Source organism: Hippoglossus stenolepis, chromosome 22 (assembly GCF_022539355.2).
Source record: "Hippoglossus stenolepis isolate QCI-W04-F060 chromosome 22, HSTE1.2, whole genome shotgun sequence".
NCBI lineage: Eukaryota > Metazoa > Chordata > Actinopteri > Pleuronectiformes > Pleuronectidae > Hippoglossus > Hippoglossus stenolepis.
The window spans coordinates 17891936-17912496 of NC_061504.1; the positions used below are offsets into that span (position 1 = coordinate 17891936).

The window sequence follows — 20561 nt, forward strand, 5'->3', positions numbered from 1 at the left end:
CACACACACACACACACGATCAAACTTAAAAAGTCAACGCAAACACCCTCCTGAATGGAAACTAGGAGGATGCATCAAGAGTTTCCCATTAATCATCACGACCTATTCAGACTGAACCAAAAACAGTTTTCACACGTCTCATAATAACATGAGATCTTTAACTTGTATTGATGTGTGTTGCATATTTGCTGCGGCGCTATCGTCCATAAAGTTTTTACCGACCACCCAGACTTTTGTGCAAAGCAGTTCTGTGCAGCTGTGACTCGGAATCTGTTGCACGTGAGAGCGAGGTTTGGGCGCATGCACGTGAACTCTGCTACAGCCACTGATTCAGTTCATTTAGAGGGAAACGCTGCAGAAGAAGTGAAACTAAACTCCTGGATTCACCGATTAGGAGTTTGTCCTGACTCATGCAGCGTCCTTCCACCAGGTTTCATGTGAATCCTGCAAACGAGCAGACGAAATGAAAACATAACTAATCTCTGGACACTTTTAAACCACCACTGGCTTCATTATCCCTGAAGGATTCAAACTACTGGACCGGTCAGACAAGCTTCTGACTGGTTCCTGCCTCCCAGCAGCTGATTCTCTGATTCATATCTGAATCTCACAGATATTTAAAAAATCTGCTCGGATTATTTCTGATGAACAAAAAGATAAAACCTGAGTTTTCCTTTGACACGTAGAAACAGTTGGTCTCCGTATGCGTCCTGCTGCTGTTGATCTTAATGTCATGTCAGTCATCGGTCCACAGGCGGCTCCATTAACCCCCCCCCTATAGACACAACACCAATTAGCTGCAGGTCTCCCTCCCTTCATCTGTCCCTCAGTCAGCTGGTCTACAAGCACCACGTCCATTAGAGTGTCGCGCTCATTAGTGCGAGAGGCAGAAGGTCACAGAGTCAGATGTCTTCCATGTCCTGGTTCGTCCACAGTGTCCATTGGTCCAGATTTCATGATGGTTCAGTTCCACATCTTTTAGTTTCTGGACCTTTTGCATTGATCTTCAAGTGGGAGGTTCAGTGGGAGAACTTTCACAAAGTTATTTCAACAGGTCCACGGTTCTGCACACAAACAATTGTATAAAGAAAATAAATTAAATAATCTTCCGGAATAATCCCTGTCTGACTCCGGTTCAAGGGTCAGAGTTCACAACCATATCCATATTATTGTTCTTCAACTCTTTACATCACAGTATAACCTCGGCTTCCTTTTAAAGCCAACACTTAGAAGTTCACAACCAAATAAATATATAAATCAAGGTTATAAACACAATATTGGCACAATAATCTTTGATTTATGAGCCACTGCTGAAAGTCTGAAGCAGTTAAAATGAGGATCCAAAAAACTTTAGCAAAGATGTGACTTGGTTCCTTAAATCCTGTAGAATTCATCATGAGTCCGAAGCAGAAAACACTGAAGTAATGATACTGACTCGGCCCGCTGGACACTGACGGACCAGTGACCTGCTCCCACTGGCTCATCACCTCCACCAGGACTGGGATGGTTGGTTCACTGGATGGTTTCTCTGTTTGTCTGCAAGGTTTCACAAAAAGGACACAATGGATTTCCACAAACAGTGTAGTTCAGTGTGATGTCATCAGGGGACTGTGGCAGAGATACGAGCTCTACTGAGTCATTCCAGTTCCAGATGTTCTGGACCTTCCTCCTCCTCCTCCTCCTCCTCCTCCTCATCGCTCCCTGTGTCTTTGTTTCCTTTTCTAGACGTTTGACAGTTTTGGTTTCCTGTCCTCTTGTCGTGGTCACGTGGCTCAGGATCATTTAGAAGTTGTGATTAATAATAATATGTCTGAATTCTGTAATGTTGTCATCCTGACGTGGCGGGGGGGGGGGCCTCCTGTGTCTGGGGTGATTTCCTCTGGATCTGATTGGAGGGTCTATGTGATAAATATAATGTGACAGTGTTTGAAGTGTGACTCTCCCTCTCTCATTAGTTTAATCAAAGGTCACAGAACCTGTGAGTGGAGCTGTGACACCCAGCCGCTCTCCCTCTGCCTCCATCAGACATTAGAGCTTTTCTGAATGAAGCGTGACTCGTCTCTCTCCCTCTCTCTCCACTTCATCGCCATTGCTGTCGCTATGGCGACTGAGCGGCATCAATGACACGCCATCTCTCGCCCTCTATATTTACTCAGTTGCTGTAGCGACGGCCCAGACGTGCACCAAAGAAGAAGAAGAAGAAGAAGAAGAAGAAGAAGAAGAAGAAGAAGAAGAAGAAGAAGAAGAAGAAGAAGAAGAAGAAGAAGTCCCACGTACCAACAGACAGACGGACAGCGACTGTCCTCGTCTGTACGGCTGATTTATTATTTCATATTCTCCTTCTTCCTGTGAGGAAGCTCCGTTATACACATGGCCGACATATGCAGACCCCCCCCCCAATCTCACACTCACATGTTGTAGTGCAACATGTCACGTAAAGATGTTGGTTTATATCTGTGCTTCTTCAACAGCCTCCATTCTTTGGGTTTCTGTCTTTTCACCAGATTTTAAATGAAAGACCACAATCGGCTGATTTGGTGACGTCGTGTTGTTTCTTCTCCTGAGACGACGACACGTGATCCAGAGAGTTGAGTTTGAGTAAAGTGTCAAAACGTGTGAAGGGTTAACAAGCGAATGCTTTTCATATGTTCAATATGTTGACTTGGGCTTTTTTTCAAAAGATGAATAAGAGAATTATCAGACATATTGAAACCTCCCAGTGGAGGGTAACGCTTCATCCAATCACGTGAACCCACAACTAACCACAGGTCAGTACTGATCCAGAGCCTTTCAGAGCACAGACCCAGTGGAAACAGACACAGCAGCAGCTCACACTGAACCTGATCCCACTCAGACTCTGTCAGCTGGGATGTGTTCACTGTCAGCTGCTTGGTAATGACGCTCAAAGTCCTGCATTCACACACTGAGTGTTTTAATGGCGAGTTTTGTCTCAGCGGATCTATTTCTGTTCGTCTCACTTCAGGCAGCTGCCAAACAAAAACCAATCAGACGCTCAGCGGATTAAAAAAAGATATGAAATCACATGAAATTCACCAGAGCTGCGGCCCTTCTTCTTTAATCTGGGCCTGTTCAGAGTTTCACGTCTGATCCACAGCATTTTACATTTTTAAACATTATACTAGATCTGTTTTTACAACCTGCATAATTCCATTTACTCTCGTTCATCTGCCCGACATTAAAATGATATAAATGAGTTCACTACAACATTTCACTCCCTTAGAAACACTTTAACTATCTCAGCCTCTGACTTCTAATCCTCATTTAATTGTTATTGATTTTGTGTCATTACTTCATCAGAGATTTGTGCCGTTAAAGTCCGGCCTCTCGGAAAATTGTTCCAGAGAGGGATTTATTATTCTCATAAACATAATTTGATATTGTGGTTTTATCAAAATGCTTAAATTTTTTCTGTGGCGTATAAAAAACTCACAACAATTATTTTCATTATAACATAAATCTGAGAATTTCCTTTAATAACTGATGACATGAAATTGTCCTGTTAACAGTCAAAGGGTCAAAGATGCTGAGTTTCTTTTCATGGAAACTTTGAGAAACAACAAATATTCACATTTGAGGAGCTGATACCAGTGATTTATAATAATATATGTAATAATAAAATACTGTATTATTGGTATTTAAGGTTATCGTGGTTATAAGTTGATGGATCCTAAATGTTGTGCTGCTGTGTCTCTGGAGCTCGGCCCGTTGACCTGGACCCGGACACTGGAGCGTCCCTCCTACCTTCGGGTTCAGGACCAGCTGCTGCTCGTCGAAGTGCAGCAGAGCCACAGAGTTGGACTCCGAGTTGTTGACGAAGATCTGCAGACAGGGATAGAGCGACGTCCCTTTACAGTCGGCGCCACACGTGAACACACACTCGAACATCTCCTCCGGACGCAGCACCGACACCACCTGAGAGAGGAGGAGGAGGAGCCGTGAACTTCAGACTGAGATTCACCAGCGGGAACCAGTTTAGACATTTTCTCCCCAAACGGGATCTTGACTGATTCATAAACCAGATGAAGAGTTTGAGGTAACGTGGATTTTGTGGGAATAAATCTAGAATGTGAACAGATGTTTCCCTCAAAACCACAACTGAGGTGGTGGTGGCGCTAAAGAGTCAGTAGGATCCGGGTCATAGACTTTGAGTAAAGATGGACGACATAGCAGTTTCCAAATTGAAGCCAAAAAAGCATGATCGCCCCCTGGTGTCTGGCTGCAGTTAGGATTATAAACCCTCCTCCTCCGTGTTAGCAGATGGGACATGGAGCAAACTCAAAAATCAAAGTAGACGTTAAATAAATGTTTGTAAAGATGTTTCTGTCCTTTCAGGTCGTTCTTATCTCACTGATGTTTGTTCAAGTTTCTGATCAGTTTGGTTTGAATCAGTTATTTGATGATATAAAAACAGGCTGAGACGTGATGATTGACAGTTGAGACTGACTCCTGATTGGTCGAGAGCTTGTATTGAAGATAAGTTTATTCCTGTAAGTATTTGGATCTTCCACATGGCAACGAAGAGCAAGGCAGCAGCTCTCCTCTCGGCTCATTACCAGTCTGACATAACAGCCACGGCCATTAAAACAAATATCAATACGACGTCAAACAGAAAATCAATCCTTTTAGATTTGATGAAAGTCGGAGCCGTCTTCATCAGTCAGGAGGTCAGCGAGCTGCATATTGAGATTTATGTTATGTGAAGCAGTGGATTAGTGAGTCCTCTATGACTTTGTGTGATTTAAAACACACACACACACACACACACAAACAAAACCCGCCTCCACTCTGTATAATGCATGAACGTTGTTTCAGGACAATGCAATAAGCTAACAGCCGAATAAATCAGGTCTGAATCCATCCTTCACAGTGAACAGCAGAGCAGAGTGTGGACGCCTGTGATTTATGACATGAAACTCTCGGACGAGGAGCTGAAGGTGGAGAAACTCACTTTGTATCGACGGGAAAAGATTGAAATAAATGACTTCATAAATCTGAAGCAAAAGGCCTGAGGTGGAGATTGTGTCCAACACACGTAAATTAAAGTAATTTAATCACAACGTGACGCTGCTTCGAACGAGACTGTTCATGACGTCATGAACATGTGGCCTGAAAACACAGGTTCAGAAACAGGAGAGACACAAAATGAAGCTGATATTGATCCGAGAAAATCTTCATATGATGTCATATGGTCAGTGAATGATGTCATCATGATGCCACAATAAAATCTGAACAATGACGTCATATAGTGCATAAAGTTTTACAACCAATAAGATAAGAGATAAGATCTAAATCTTATTAAATGAATGAATTCTGTATATGTAAATTATTGTGTAATTGACTTGTTGATCACTTAATTGATGAATTGACTAATCACTACTCAGAAGCTGATCCGACTCAGTGCATCACTGACAGTGTGACTGATGATTGACAGGTCCTGTCAGTTCTGATGAGGACTCGTCACCGTCACTGTCCATCGAAGAGACGGAAACTCAGGACGGGAGATTCAGACCTGATTTGTTTCTAAGTTTATGAATCTTAGTTTAACTCAGATCATCTCCAGGAATCTTCTGACATCACGACTTCAATAAGGACTTTTACAGACACTGAAATATATCAAAGTATCACCGGCCAAACAAATACGTCCAAATCATTTTCAACTGAATCTTTCTATTAAAAGATTCAATTTAAAATGTAACATGGTGGAATGAACTCATCAGAACACGATGAGGACTTTTAATTACTGTAGTTATTAATTTATCTATTTTTGATCAACTGACTCATTTGAATATTTGGTCTATAGAAATCTAAATCAGTTTACTGTATTATAAAACTGCATTTTCTGATAAATGAATAAACACTCAAAATGGTTTGTGGTTCATTATTCATATGTTCACAACAAGACTTTTTAAGAAACTAATAAAACAGAGCAATGGTTGAATAACTTTAAATAATGATAGAGTGACACAGAGACCAGTGAAGTCTAATGATCACAATCACAACTTATTCTAATAACAACACGATACAAACTGTCACAGAGGGCAGAAATATATCAAATATTAAAGAAGTGGTGTATTTAAAAGCAGGTTTAGTCCCTGACAGATAATAACGATGTTTAAAACTAATTAATACTTGTTCATGTTGAATAAAGGCTCCGAGCTCCGGCTCAGCGGGGCGGCTGGAGCCGCTGGAGCCGCACTCACCGTGCAGTTGGCCGGTTTGCTCTGGAGGCTCTGCAGCGTCGGGCTCAGCCAACAGAAGCCGAGGATGAAGAGGCTCAGGATCCCGCAGGCGATCAGGAACAAGCCCAGACGGATGCTCTTATCCTCGGCCTCCGAATACTCGTACGACACCCGGATCTTCGCCATGGCAGCTCCGAGGAGTGAGGCTCCTCCACCGGCATGGAGAGGAGGAGAGGAGGAGTGGAGGAGGAAGGAGAGGAGAGAGAGGGAGGGGGAGAGAGAGAGAGAGAGAGAGAGAGAGAGAGAGGAGGAGGGAGGGGAGGGGGGAGGGGAGGAGAGAGAGAGAGAGAGAGAGAGAGAGAGAGAGAGAGAGAGAGGAGGAGGGAGGGAGGGAGAGAGAGAGAGAGAGGGGGGAGGAGGGGGAGGAGGGAGAGAGAGAGAGAGAGAGAGAGAGAGAGAGAGAGAGAGAGAGGAGGAGGGGAGGAGAGGGAGGAGGGGGAGGAGTAGGAGAGAGAGAGAGAGAGAGAGAGAGAGAGAGAGGGGAGGAGAGAGAGAGAGAGAGAGGAGGAGGAGGGAGAGGGAGGGAGGAGGGAGAGAGAGAGAGAGAGAGAGAGAGAGAGAGAGAGAGAGAGAGAGAGAGAGAGGGAGGGAGGGAGGAGGGAGAGGAGGAGGAGGGAGAGGAGGGGGAGGGGAGGGAGGGAGAGAGAGAGAGAGAGAGAGAGGGAGGGGAGAGAGAGAGAGAGAGAGAGAGAGAGAGAGAGAGAGAGAGAGAGAGAGAGAGAGAGAGAGAGAGAGAGAGAGAGAGAGAGGAGGAGAGAGAGAGGAGGAGAGAGAGGAGATTCAGCTTCTGGGGACCATGAATACAATCATTCCATATATATTATAATTCAGTCTGGAAACTAAACTCTGCAGATCACATGAAAACATTTCCAGTTTTCTAAATGAGGTGTTTTTATTAAACTAATTTCAGTAAATGTCTAAAGTCTGAAAAGTTTCTCTTTTCAGACTTTAGACAACGATGTTGAAAAGTGTCTCATTCTGTTATGTTTTGTCCAATTGAACATGTTTCCATGTGATTAACTTGATTTGACTGGTTAACACACTGTGTCCTGTAGGACGCTGCTGCCTGAGGCTAAGAGGCTCATCTCATCCAGAGCAGGACAGTGACAGAACAGCTCCGGCACCTCAGGCCACCGGGCGATCGAGGATCACCCAACCTGCAGAGGGGAAGAGAGAGAGAGATGAAACCAAACATGATCTCTGCTGCTCTGAGAGCTGATCCAGGTGAGTCCTTCTCCAGGAGCTGGACCTGCAGCTCAGGTCAGCACCTGCCTCCTCCACGTCAGCACATGGGACATGGACCCGTCAAAGATGGCTTCTGTCATTTTAAGAAGTTTTTATCACACTGATTATGTTGAAGTGTTTCAGATGAGACGTCGTGATTGGCAGCTGAGATTGACCCAGGATTGGTTGAACATGTGTGTGGGCGGGACCTGATCTAAGTAGAATAACAAGATGGCAGCGCCTGGATCTTCTTTTTCCATCTTTATTTATAGTTTGACTCCTCTGGTTTTTAGATTCTGCACCAAAACTCAAAAAGTTAAATATTGTTTTACAGAGAGATCACCGTATTATTGTTTTGTGTTAGCCAATCACAGCTGACACACGTCGAGAGGCGGGGCATGTTCCTGACCAATCACATGGCTCAATCATTCACAGTAACATTCTCCTCTGTGGACAAATGTAAAGTTGTCAGTTAATTTAATTAATTAATAAATAAAATTAAAGAAACCTGAGGAGAAAAACTATCACAATATAAACACGAACATTTCAGATGTGTCATGTTGTGTAAGACGAAACATTATTATTATTATTATTATGTCTTCATAGTTTCACACACGTTCTCTGACTCTGTTCTTTGTTAATTCTCCTCAGTGTCATTTACAAACTTTATTCTGTTAATTGGACTTCATTACGTGCTGCTGTGTGTGTGTGTGTGTGTGTGTGTGTGTGTGTGTGTGTGTGTGTGTGTGTGTGTGTGTGTGTGTGTGTGTGTGTGTGTGTGTGTGTGTGTCTGGTCCCTGTTAAAGATGCAACCAGTCTCAGGATCAATGTGCTGACTGAAGCTCATGGATCTGAAGAGTCCAGCCAGTGTCAGAGAAGAGAAAGAAGCTCGACGATCCAAACACTGAACTAACAAATAGAGACGTAAACACAGAAGCTTCTCGTTTCCCAGTTGGTGGAAGTTGGAACTTCAACCTGAACCTGTTTCACTAATTCACTGCTGAAAGTGGTCGACTCTCTCCTCCTGTTTGTTTGATAAGAAATAACACAATCCACATGTTAGTCAGAGGTTTAGTGGAAGTCGGTGCAGACTAATCAACGTTGTTTTTTATGGAATTCATTGAAAATAAATAAAATAAATATAACAAAGAAAAAGGCTGCAGTAAAAATGTGAAAATAACCTTTGACAGATTCATATCCTTCAGCCTCTGGTGGATATGAAGTATTTCTCCTCTGTGCTTCTGCCTGATGCATGGATGCAAAGTGCAGAGTGAAGCTCAGCATTACGCACTGTAATCAGGGAGGCCTGTGGCAGGATTATTATCATCTCTGCAGATCAAGAGATTACAAATATTAACGGACATCCGCGCGGAGGAGCCACGTGTCTCTGCAGAGCAAACAGAACAGCCCCAGTTTGAAGAACACCAGAGACCAACCAGCGGGCCAGTCACCGCCTGACTCACTTTCACACCTCGGATTCAAACTCACAGACTGAGACTGTGAGAGAAGCAATGAAACGAGGTAAATGTGAAGGTCCAGGGAAGAAGCTGCTGCACCGACAGTTGTGTCCTCTGCGGACGGGATTTAGGTTTTCAGGGAATAAAACAAATAACAATGGATGTAAAAGTGCATCGACTCAAATCAACATTCAGATGATGCGATTAGGACGCACGGTATTTGCTCCTGCTGCTCTGACGTAGGAGGCAACATTTGGCTGAAAATCCAACAATCAACAGAGACTGATAAAATCCTCCCTCGTGCAGCTGATGGACGGAGCAGCTTCGTTCTGCATCAAATACACAACTTTATGTTTAACACGTGCTTTAATCTGCAGTGAGCAACAGTACTGACCAAACACAAAGCTCGTGCAGGACATTTTACTCAATGATTATTGATTTGTATTCTAATCTGAGGCTTGGTTTTACATTGTTTGTTGATTTTCTGTCACTGATTGATGCAGATGTCGGTTGTGTTAAGTTCATATTGTGTGATCAATATTTTCAGTTCACTGTCACATGACAAAGAAAAGCATCAAATTGTCACAGCTGAGAAGCTGGAAACTGAAATGTGGATATTTTATGACACAAATCCTGGTTTTACTGTCCAGATAGTTGTTGATTCATCTTCTGACAATCAACGAATTGATGAATTGATGAAAATGTTCCTTCTGAAGCTTGAGGCTTGTGAACAAAGAGCTGGACGATGTTCTGTTTTAGTGAGAGAGTGAACTAAATAAAGTCCAGTGTCTCATATTCTCACTCCCACACGTTAATGCACAGTTACATAACCGTTGTTCAGACATAATTAAAAAAACTAAACAGTTTACTAAGTGAAAGCAAACCTGTAAGATTATTGAGTGTTAGATGTGAAGTGAAGGAAATGACATCATTCAACAGACATGAGTGAAACTAACTCGTTATCTGCATCATGTCTTCAGCAGCTAATTCTTAAAAACATTGAATCTGTCTGTGTGTGTGTGTGTGTGTGTGTCTGTGTCTGTGTGTGTGTCTGTGTGTGTGTCTGTGTGTGTGTGAGATCGTCTCTGTCGACTCAGCTGTAATGAAACTAAAAGAAACTGATGTTATCGAATAATTTCACATGAATCATTTTCATAGTTTTAGCTGCTGAAGAAGTGACGAAGGAATTTTCAGTTTCATCATCATCACTTAACTTTAGAGATGAAATTTCTACTTTAACAGGAAAAAAAATATTAACTGGAATTGATTTAAATTGATCATCGATTCTTCTTTTATGTTAATACGGTTGAACCCGTTCTCCTGCCGGTTGGTTTGTTGGTATATGGCGCCGCCATGTGGACAATAGGCTGAAACGGTTTTCTGTCAACTTACATTCAAAGAAATGTTTAAAACATTAAAAAAAGATTTCCCCACCTTATTGACCATTAATACATCTTTGGACAGATGTTGCTTTGACTCCTTTAATTTGGAGAAATAATAACTTAAATTAAATCCACACATTTCTGCATTAAATGTCAAATGTTAACTGCTCCTTGCACCTTCCAACGACCGGTGTCGTCTGAAAGGACAGAACATTAACTAAATAACGTTTATTCAAAGGAAAAATGCCCCAGAAAATTTGATTCAGTTTCTTAAATGTCATATAAACCAAAAATATGTTGTTTCATTTTTCTTGACACAATTTGTCATAAAAGAAAATTGCTGAATAAAAATTGTCTTCTTCCACTATTTAGCAAAAATGAATTGATCAAGTGTAAAAAATCTGCAGTTATTAGATAAATATTAAAAGCTACATATTGATCTTGACAAAATAAACTTTTCAAATAGAAAATTGCATAAACACAACTTCAGTCAAACTCGATATCAGACAAAACGTTAGTTCAGTGGAGACGAGCCGTTTGATTTCATTTTAAAAGCCGTTAACGTTAAACCGTTATTTGTCTCTTTGCGTGTTGCAGAGCAGCTTCCAGGAGGAACCTCCTTCCGATGCCTCATCACAGGTTCAGTTCCATTTTCAGTCCTGAAAAATAAAACATGGCGGTTTCCACATTAACACAAAACAAACAATCCAGACCCGTCTTTAAATTTCATTACCAGAATATTTATTTTATTCTTTTTCCTATTAAAACACTAGCTGCCATATTTAATAAAACAGCCAATGGCCAAGTGCCTCAGTCGTATTTCTCCAATCAAATCTTGTCGAGCAGGTCACATGGGATCTGTGGGCGTGTCCTTGGCTTTTCTGCTGTAGTGTCAACAAGCTGGCCCCTGTAGTCGTGGCAACGCCGTCACAGTCGTCGTCACGGCAGCGGACGTCGTTGCTGGAAGGTGGTTGGTTGGTGTGTCCGTGGAATCGGAGGTGGTCCCCTGCAAAAACCATCTCCATGATGGTTTCCATGGTAACAGGAAGTCGGGTATTGCATTGTTCACTGGCGGCCAGCAGAAGAGATGCTCCTCGTTTCAGAAAAAAGATTTTTGGTTTTTCCTGTTTTCTTAAAAATACTGCCTTGTATTTTAGGTGTGTGTATACATACACACATATAAAGACATATATATGTACACACACACCTAAGTGGACATTGGTAACTCCTGGGGGAACTAAAAAATATAACAAACTCAAATCAATACATTTAAGGCTTTTTGGGACTTTTCAAGACCTTAAAGAAAAAGTTTAACATCTGGGAAGATTCGCTTTTGGATTTTTGTGCTGATTTGAAAATTTGACACCAACCTCGTGTCTGTGCGCTAAACATGGAAGCTACAAGCAGTAGTTTTTAGCTTCTACAGTACTCCAGTACTCCACAGTACTACAGTACTCCACAGTACTCCAGTACTACACAGTAGTTCAAATGAACCAAATGAATGTTGATCCAGACCCAGATCACCTCCTCTGCTCTGAGGAACCTTTCACACCTGATGTTCAGGTTCAGACTGAAGTGAAGAGTCTGAAGCTCTGAACCAACGAGGTGTGACCGAGTCGTCAGAGCTGTGAGGGGCCATCTCCCGTCTGAATGTTCCTCTGGGTTAATCGACTGCTTCATATTTGCAACACCGACATGAAAGTGGCATCAATCTTCACTAAATCTCAGCAAGAAAGTGAATAAACCTGTTTCCCAAAATGTCAAACTTTTCCTGCTTCTCCCTCGGAGCGACTGTTGCTGAACAGAGAGCAGATGCTGCAAATAAATGTGGGAGGTGACAGAAAAGAGGAAGAAGGTTAAAGAAAATAAAATGAAATAAATATTAAAGGTGAAGAAATGAGGAGCTGCAGAGAGAAAACAGGAGCTGTAATGTTTGAATGACATAAAAGAAGAAATGAAAAACTGTGGATGAAAACTGAGTGTGAACGAGATGTGAAGACATTTTCATTCTGTCTGGAACTTTTATCCTCTGACATGATGTGAAAAGGAAAATCTATATTTCTCCTTTTTTTAACCATCTATTATTGTTCTGCTGGGTCATTTAATAAAAATAAATTTAAAGAGACGTGTGGTGATATTGTATATTTTCTTCTCCCATGAACAAACCCTTATTAATGAGTATTTACTGTCTAAAGACTATTGAAACATCAATAAACTGGATTTTCACTCAGTCCCACATAAAGTGTCCTTCTGCCCCAAATGTTCACCACAGTCGTCGGTTCCACTCTGGTGACGTCCCTGGTTTTGGTCTTTATAAGGGATTTATTGATAATAAGAAGAAAATAATAATTCCAATTAGTTTAAACTAACTTTGATTCGCTGGTGTTTCTGGTTGTTGAACTTTACTTGAATTGGCTAAAACCCCAAAAGCTGAGTCTCTGATCCTAAACCCGCTGCTGCTTCCGGCACAAAACAAACCAAAATAAAAGATGTTTTTTCTCCTTTTATTATGAAATAGTGCTACAATGTACATTGCATTTCCTCTCCTGACTGTCCACTGTTTGCTGATGTGTGTGCTCTGATGTGTAATGTTGGAGAAACCTGGTAAAAATAAAGAAAACTGATAAATATCTTTAGTTCTTCAGACACAGAGTGAAATAATTATCCATCCTGACGTTTGTGATCGAATCCTTTGTTCTGTGTTAAAATCTGCTTCTTCTTAAAAGCTTCTCTTGACAAAAAAATAGTAGATTCTGAAAGACGGAGTAGAAACGAGAATCACTCGATCAGATGGACAGTTATTTACAGCACCCGTGTCTGTGATTGTTGTACTGTGCTGTCTGTTGACATTAAGTCTGTGCTCCACAAAACAGAACCAAACCCATGGAGGGAGGGTGGGAAATAAAGTTAAAAACAAAATAAAATGAGGTAAAGAACAAAGAAAAATCGGTCAAGTTAAAATGATAAAGTCTTAAGAGGTCAAGAGACGGGACGTCCTCTCCTGTCCCGACTCCTTAACGGCCAGATTCACTTTAAATGTGTGTGGAGGCGGAATAAAACCTAGACGGTGGTGATGGATGAGCCAGGAGGGCCAATGGCAGGCAGGCAGGAGGAGGGAGAGCCAATCAGAAGGCCTGCTGGGCAGGATTGTAGTTGAAGGTGGAGGGAACGTGAGGTCGTTCTTCTAGTTTGTCGTACTCCAGATGAAACTCCTGCAAACAAAGAGAAAGTTTTAAATGTGTGAGTTCACATCAGAATTTGATTAATTAGAAATTCTTTAATCACTGATCAAATTCTGATTCAATTTATTTTACATCCAATAAACATTTTACCTGCTTTTTATTTCAAATTGGTGAATGTTGCTTGGTGTTAAATCAATTTCACAATTATAGCTTCACATCATAAATCTGTATTTACACTTTAAACATTGGTCATACAGGCAATCTTTAAATGAAAAAAGCTCAGTGAACATGTTTACGTGATGTATGAAAGCATTAAAAGCCCAAAACTCACGAGGGTTAAATAAGTTAAAGGTGCAAATTTCAGCAACCCCAAACTGAGCGGATGTAAAGTCAAAGATACGTGTTCACGTTCACCTTGGCCACTTTTCTCCAGTTGATGCAGTCGAAGAAGTAGTAGGTCCCTCTCTCGTAGGCGTTGGTCTTCAGCGTGGGCTCCATCCCCGGAGCCCGAGTGATCCAAACCCGCTCTTCTTTGTGATACCGCCAGTCCCTGTTAAAGCTGGAAACACACAAACACTTAGAACCTCCAATCAAGACTCACTTCAAAACGTCCTGTTGTGTGGACAGAAAAGATCCAGTCTTTCTCAGTGTGTGTGTGTGTGTGTGTGTGTGTGTGTGTTGCTCTTACAGTTCTACTGCAGCCAGCAGTTGTAGTAGGTCTCCACCGTTCATATAGTAGAGATAAAACAGCAGATCTTCACCATATCGAGACAACTTGATAGCTGCTAACTGCAGACAGGAGGTTAGAGACTCAAATTAGTAAAGATACTCAGAACACAAATCATTACTTTAACTCTCATGTACTTTTATTCCAATTACGTACCTTGTCCCGTATGTGGATGTTGGTTAAATACTCTGACGGGACGTGGAAGTCTGAAGGAGGAAATTATGTCAAAGTTTAAAAAAAGCATCTTAAAATAGCTTTTAGTTAATATACATATAATATAATGTTCTGTTAGTTCATGTTTTTTGTTCTTGGTCCTTTTTAAATATGACATTTGCGCAGAAACTGAGTCGGTGAAACTTTTACATCCCATTTTTTACAGATTCAAAACTCACATTGTCTTACAAACTATTTACACATCCAGCAAACACAAAGCCCCACGATTATCCCTTTGCAGCTGCTCTGTGAGCACGAGATGAACCGAAGGACGAAATGACTTCCATGAAGGTTCAGGACAAACTCAAATAATCAAACGTTCAAACTCACCTATATCCTGCGGTCGACATGGAGCCGACGCCCAGGGAGACGCAAACTTGGGGTAGAGATTCCTGATCCAGACAGAAAAAAGAGACGTTAAGATTTACATCAGCATCGCTCCTGTCCCAACACACCTACTTCTCGTACCTGCAGTCACATGATTAGTTCGAAGCCAATCATATAGATGCTGATCATGATTTGGACTCGGTCTCAAAATAAAAGCCAGAATTGTTGAAGCTATATATGAAGAACAGGTTTGTGTGCGTGTGTCGTACTCGGGTGAGTTGAGGTTGAGGCCCAGCGTGGTGAGGTCTGAGCCCAGCGCCAGGTGGACCATGCCAGGGTCCGTCTCCGCCGCCCGGATGAACGTCAGCAAGCCAATCATTCCAAACTGGTCCGTTACCATGCCGACCGGGATGTTGGTCACGCGCCCTGTGACACAAAAACCACAGATGACAACGGCTCAGACTCAAATATGCTCATATGGTTCCCTCCCCTCTGTGGACGTGTCACGTGACTCTCACCGTCAGGAAGAACCTGAATCCCTTTCTTCTGCTGGTTGTTGTTGCTAGGTGCAGAGCTCTTGTCGCCGGGGAACTTTGGACCATCTGAGTTAGAGGTGGACTTTCCTGACGAGTTCAGATTCTGATTGGACAAAAAAAGGAGGTAAAAAATGAGACACAAAACAAGAGGGACGAGCCGAAGAAACAAAACAGGAAACAGAGCTCGAGATTCCTTTCTACTTCCTTCCACTATCTAAAAATCAGGCTAGTTTCTGCTAAATACACAGTTTTACAGTTTGAATCTATTTCTAGTAATAAACGAAAGTGAAGCAGTCGCACCGCAGAGCGCAGGGACAGGTCAGAAATAGCCAAGAGAGCAGTCACCGTTTTGCTGTCTTCGTTGGTGCTGGTGGGGTCTTTTGTTTGGTAGTTGGGACCAGGGAGAGCTGGGAAATCTTCGTTATGGATGGAGAAGTCTTGCGACTGCTCACTGGACGGCTTGGTTACCATGCCAACTGGAAAAAAGGAGGAAAGAGCACTTAGCAATGCGTTGATGACAGCGAAATATGTCAAAGTAATAAAAATCACACACTCCCACCGTAAGGCGCCCGACCGGCCAGCGGGTTGAGCAGCGGGGTGGGATTCGAACCTCCGTCCCTCCGACTCCTCTCTGCTAACACCGGGAAATCTGACAGGTCCAGCCCCGTCACATTCTCACTGCCGTCTGCAAAGAAACACGTTTCGAAGCTTAGTCCAATATTCAAACCAATAAAGTTCAAGTAGTTTATCACACGATGAGTTGGTTTTTTTTACCTGTTCCATTGAAGATGTTGTTGGATAATGAGTTGTTTAGGTTGAAGCCGGGATTCCTGTTCACCCCAAACCCTGACATACTGACACACAACACAGACACACAACACGGGCTGGATTATTCTCTGAACTGATGACACGCATGTGAAAAACTCAACTGAGATTCCGACTGGAGAGAAAACAGAAATTCATCGAACTGAAACCAAAAGGAGAAAGTGAACCGTCAAAAACACTGGTCTCGATCTAACCACATTCACAATGTCACACCGGTGTTATTCTCTGTTTTTGGTTTCAACACATGAAGCTGCAAGAATCTTGATAAATTAATTTGACTGAGTGTGAGTCCCCTCGGACCCCTACACGTTTTATTCTGTGATTAAACACTGAGTCAGTCACAAGGTGAAAAGTGTCTAAGTGTGTGTTACCTGTTAATAGTGAAAGGCTGCCGTGCTTGCTGCTGTTTGGGCATCCCGATGATGCTGGGCGACGACCGGCTGGGACTCCCCATGCTGCCGCTCCTCCCTCCTCCGCCGCCACCTCCCCTGTCGCCGCCGCCACCACCCATCCCTCCCGCTTGACCCGTGGGACCCCCCACCTGCTGGCTGTGGTTCAGGACACTCCGGGTGCTCATGGGCAGGATCCCCCTGCAGAGAGACACCAGGGAGGTTAAAGCTGCACGAGGTGGTTTTGTGGTTTCATGCTCACATATGGTCGTTTGTGAAGAGAAAGAGGAACGCGAGCAGCTGGAGGTGAAACTGTCACTGACAGGAAGTGTAAGCAACGCTTTGTATTCACCGCTGGTAGTCGAGTCATGTGACTGATGAGAGCCAATCAGAAAAAGAACGTGGGCGTTTGGATAATTGTTTACAAAAGCCTTAGTTTCTCTTCGTCCTGATTAAAACGCAACCGCAGCCTTTTCAAACTAAAACAAGACCAACATTTGGGAGGCTGGAAAACTCCGGAGTCGTGTGAATGGCAGAGCGAACCATAGCTAGGTGACACGTTTTAAAACTGCATAACTACATAAATACTGAAAAGATAAACTAAACATTAAAACAATGGAAGTGTATATTTGCCGTACCTGCTCGGTGATGGAGGCGTGTGCATTGTTCCAGTGTTGGGTGTACTGGCATGACTGGAGAGCTGGCTGGCAGACTGGTTCAGACCACTTCGACTTAACTGAGGTGCTGCGCTGCTGTTCATACCACGCATGGGAAACCCCAACGCACCTACAACAAAGACACAGAGACAGAAAACTTGTTTATTCAAAAAGTAAAACATGAACCTTCTCAGTTTAAACATTGTAGAAAAACACAGTTGTGAGCTTAGACGGCAAAATACAGGTTTTAACTTGTGAAAAGATCTAAGAGTTTATGATGAAATCTGTCTTTGTACAGTAGAGACTGAAAGTGTCTCAAATATTTATCATTTTAATGAGACCTGAGACTGACAAGTGTGTGTGTGTGCATCTTACTCTGCGGACCATATAAACTGGCTCCCAGCTGTGACAGTTGACCCGTAGAGGAAGCAGAGGAAGACACCAACATCTGGACACAGAGGAAATCCAACAGATTGTTACTTAACAGTAGAGATGTGTTGGTTATGAGGATTATCACTGTGGGTGTAATTCCCCATTCTTTCACACAATACTTTAAATATGTAAATATAATTGAACGGTATAGAGTGTATGATGAAGATTGATGTAGAAAACCCTGACTAGCAGCAACTCACATCTTTATCCGGGCGGTGAGGAGGGAACATGGACTGCTGGCTGTAGTAGAGGCTTGAGTCGTCCGCGTAGTCGTTCTCCACCCCCCCCTCCATAAACTTCTTCCGGTTAGCACCAAACATACCTCGTGTCACCTGAGAAACCAGAGAGGAAACATGGTCAAGAACACGTTGAAGAGGTGAATCACACACGGATTCATGACGGCGTCTTGACAGATCCTGTGAACTAAAGTTTGTATATTTGTACAGAGGCAACAGGCAAATACGTTATAACTGTTTGGATAATTGAATAATTATTAAAGTGATATTTTTTAACCTCTTAACAAAAAAAGATTTTCTCCGTTTTAACTCATATTAGACTGAACATCTCCGGGCTTCCGTCTGCTGGTCAAACCAAAACGATTTTTGAAAGGTGTCAACTTCAACTATTATTCAGAGTTTAGCTTATAAACCAAGGAGTTAATTGAAAAACTAATTGACGGATAATGGACATTATCATTACTCCTAATTTTGTGAACAAGAACTCGTATTCTGTGGTTGTTCTGTAAAGCCCTGAACACATTGGTGCTTCTGTGATTCAACAAGCAGGTGCTACGTCCATTTCCTCACATTAAACTAGTTGTACATGAAAACAAAGTAAATTCAATGACCCAGGAAAAAGGACATAAAACGTGTGGAGTTGAACACATGGTTTGGGTTGTAGGTAGATGTGGAGACACGTCCTCGGAGCTGCTGGACCAACCGGGGACAGGGGTCGATGTAAAGTGTGGATTGAATCTGGAACATGTGCACGTCAGTGTCTGGAGAAGCTTCTGTCATCACTTACACTTGTTTTCACTTGAAACACATTTATATTCAGATCTGAACTCACAGCAGCTTCTGATCTGTGCGTTTCCAGAGCAGCTCCGGTCATTACGGGATGCGAACCCCCGACCTGTCTGCGGGGTTTCACCGGTTGAATTGTGTTGGTTGAAAGTAGGTTAACAAAACACCCGCAATCTGCAGCCAGTGAGCAGTAGCTAACGGAGCTAACCCGCGGACAACGTGGACACCTCGGGGGTTTTCTTTGTTAAGACCCCGTGCTTCCCGGTGTGGGTTCTCCTGCTGCTCCCACATGGGACCAGCAGCCGTTAGAAGACAAAACTTCTTTCTTCTGCTTTCAAATGTCCGTTAAAGGCGCACAGAGCTAATGTTAGCAGCATGAGCTAATAAAGCTGCTCCAATCTGACTGACGTGGATCAAACCTCAATGTTTCCTGCTTGTTTTCTACAACACGAATAAAGTGACTCAACCCGCGTCTTCTTCTGTCACTGAATCTGAAATGAAATGTTACATATTAGCTGCCGTTACCGTGTTAGCTCCGAAATGTGTCAGGAGCTACCGCTAGCTAGCAAGAGCGCGTAAGCTAACGGCTGCTTCAATAGGAATACACGAGTACGTTAGCATGCGAGCTAGCGCTCGCTACCGAGCTAGCTGCTCGGCTAGTAGCACCGTAAGAAGGCCGCTACGCGAGCTCTTAAAAGCGGGTTTAACGTGGTCCGTCGGGCCGGTGAAGTGTGATTTTCAGCGGGTAAGCGGACCGGCTACCGGGCGGAGACAGTGACCGGGAACAGTGGGTTTTATTCGGGTTTGGGCCTGCGCCGCCTCCGTCGGTCAGTTTCCCAAAACAACAACAAAAAGAACCGGGGCCGCGCTGCTCCGGTGAGAGTCGAGTCCCCTCGGTTCTCCGCTCCGCTCGGTCCCGTAGTGACGAGCACACGGCCCGGGTTTCACTGCGGCTCCGCTTCGGCTCCAAACGTCCGAACAAATGAATAAAAGAAGAAAAGCAGAATCTCACCGCATCAATCTTTCTTCCCCGCTACAATCCAAGATGGCCGACATCACTTCGCAAATCAGAGAGGATGCTGGGAAACCTTTCCCCTCTGACCCCTGAGCCCGTTACGTTACTCTCCTTTAGTTACTTTACTTTATTCTACTCCGTTCTACTTTACTCTACTTTACTGTATGAGCCCCGTTACGTTACTCTCCTTTAGTTACTTTACTTTATTCTACTCCGTTCTACTCTGTTCTACTTTACTGGATGAGCCCGTTACGTTACTCTACTTTAGTTACTTTACTTTATTCTACTCTGTTCTACTTTACTGGATGAGCCCGTTACGTTACTCTACTATAGTTACTTTACTGTATTCTACTCTGTTCTACTCTGTTCTACTTTACTGGATGAGCCCCGTTACGTTACTCTACTTTAGTTACTTTACTTTAATCTACTCTGTTCTACTTTACTGTTGAGCCCGTTACGTTACTCTACTTTAGTTACTTTACTTTATTCTACTCTGTTCTACTTTACTCTACTTTACTGTATGAGCCCGTTACGTTACTCTACTATAGTTACTTTACTTTATTCTACTCTGTTCTACTTTACTGGATGAGCCCGTTATGTTACTCTACTATAGTTACTTTACTGTATTCTACTCTGTTCTACTTTACTGGATGAGCCCGTTACGTTACTCTACTATAGTTACTTTACTTTATTCTACTCCGTTCTACTCTGTTCTACTTTACTGGATGAGCCCCGTTACGTTACTCTACTACAGTTACTTTACTTTATTCTACTCTGTTCTACTTTACTGGATGAGCCCCGTTACGTTACTCTACTACAGTTACTTTACTTTATTCTACTCTGTTCTACTCTGTTCTACTTTACTGGATGAGCCCCGTTACGTTACTCTACTTTAGTTACTTTACTTTATTCTA

General features: G+C 42.8%; 2 protein-coding genes across 5 annotated transcripts in view; both read right to left on the reverse strand.

Moving 5' to 3' along the window:
- Nucleotides 1–6424, reverse strand: part of LOC118101602 (calcium-activated potassium channel subunit beta-4) — an 18512-nt gene extending 12088 nt beyond the window's left edge. The window contains exons 1-2 of the mRNA XM_035147520.2: nucleotides 6222–6424; nucleotides 3763–3933 (exon numbers count right to left, since the gene is read on the reverse strand). Of these exons, the coding sequence (XP_035003411.1) occupies nucleotides 3763–3933; nucleotides 6222–6386 (336 nt within the window). The 5' untranslated portion in view covers nucleotides 6387–6424. The remainder of the gene's footprint in view (nucleotides 1–3762; nucleotides 3934–6221) is intronic.
- Nucleotides 6425–12813: 6389 nt separating this feature from the next.
- Nucleotides 12814–19727, reverse strand: LOC118101599 (CCR4-NOT transcription complex subunit 2). 4 transcript variants are annotated; one of them, XM_035147515.2, is made up of 15 exons: nucleotides 19645–19727; nucleotides 17811–17942; nucleotides 17554–17626; nucleotides 17161–17308; nucleotides 16505–16723; nucleotides 16083–16162; nucleotides 15862–15993; nucleotides 15654–15784; nucleotides 15291–15411; nucleotides 15042–15198; nucleotides 14776–14837; nucleotides 14389–14438; nucleotides 14194–14294; nucleotides 13920–14064; nucleotides 12814–13535 (listed from the first exon to the last, which is right to left on the reverse strand). In XM_035147515.2, the coding sequence occupies exons 2-15, from the start codon at nucleotides 17928–17930 to the stop codon at nucleotides 13449–13451; spliced, it is 1626 nt and encodes a 541-aa protein (XP_035003406.1). In that variant the 5' UTR covers nucleotides 17931–17942; nucleotides 19645–19727; the 3' UTR covers nucleotides 12814–13448. The 4 variants fall into 4 exon arrangements, with proteins under 4 accessions (XP_035003406.1, XP_035003405.1, XP_035003403.1 ...); XM_035147514.2 differs by lacking the exon at nucleotides 19645–19727 and adding an exon at nucleotides 18679–19607 and having other exon boundaries at nucleotides 17563–17626; XM_035147512.2 differs by lacking the exon at nucleotides 19645–19727 and adding an exon at nucleotides 18679–19605.
- Between the last annotated feature and the right edge of the window lie 834 nt (nucleotides 19728–20561).

Excerpts from the sequence above, each read along its gene's own strand:
- LOC118101599 (XM_035147512.2), bottom strand. The coding sequence starts at position 18,720 with ATGACCGGAGCTGCTCTGGAAACGCACAGATCAGAAGCTGCT. Across the intron at positions 15,412-15,653 it reads CCAACGAAGACAGCAAAACG|AATCTGAACTCGTCAGGAAA; the intron begins GTGACTGCTCTC and ends TTGTCCAATCAG. Across the intron at positions 14,065-14,193 it reads CTGCTGGCTGCAGTAGAACT|CTTTAACAGGGACTGGCGGT; the intron begins GTAAGAGCAACA and ends GTGTGTTTCCAG.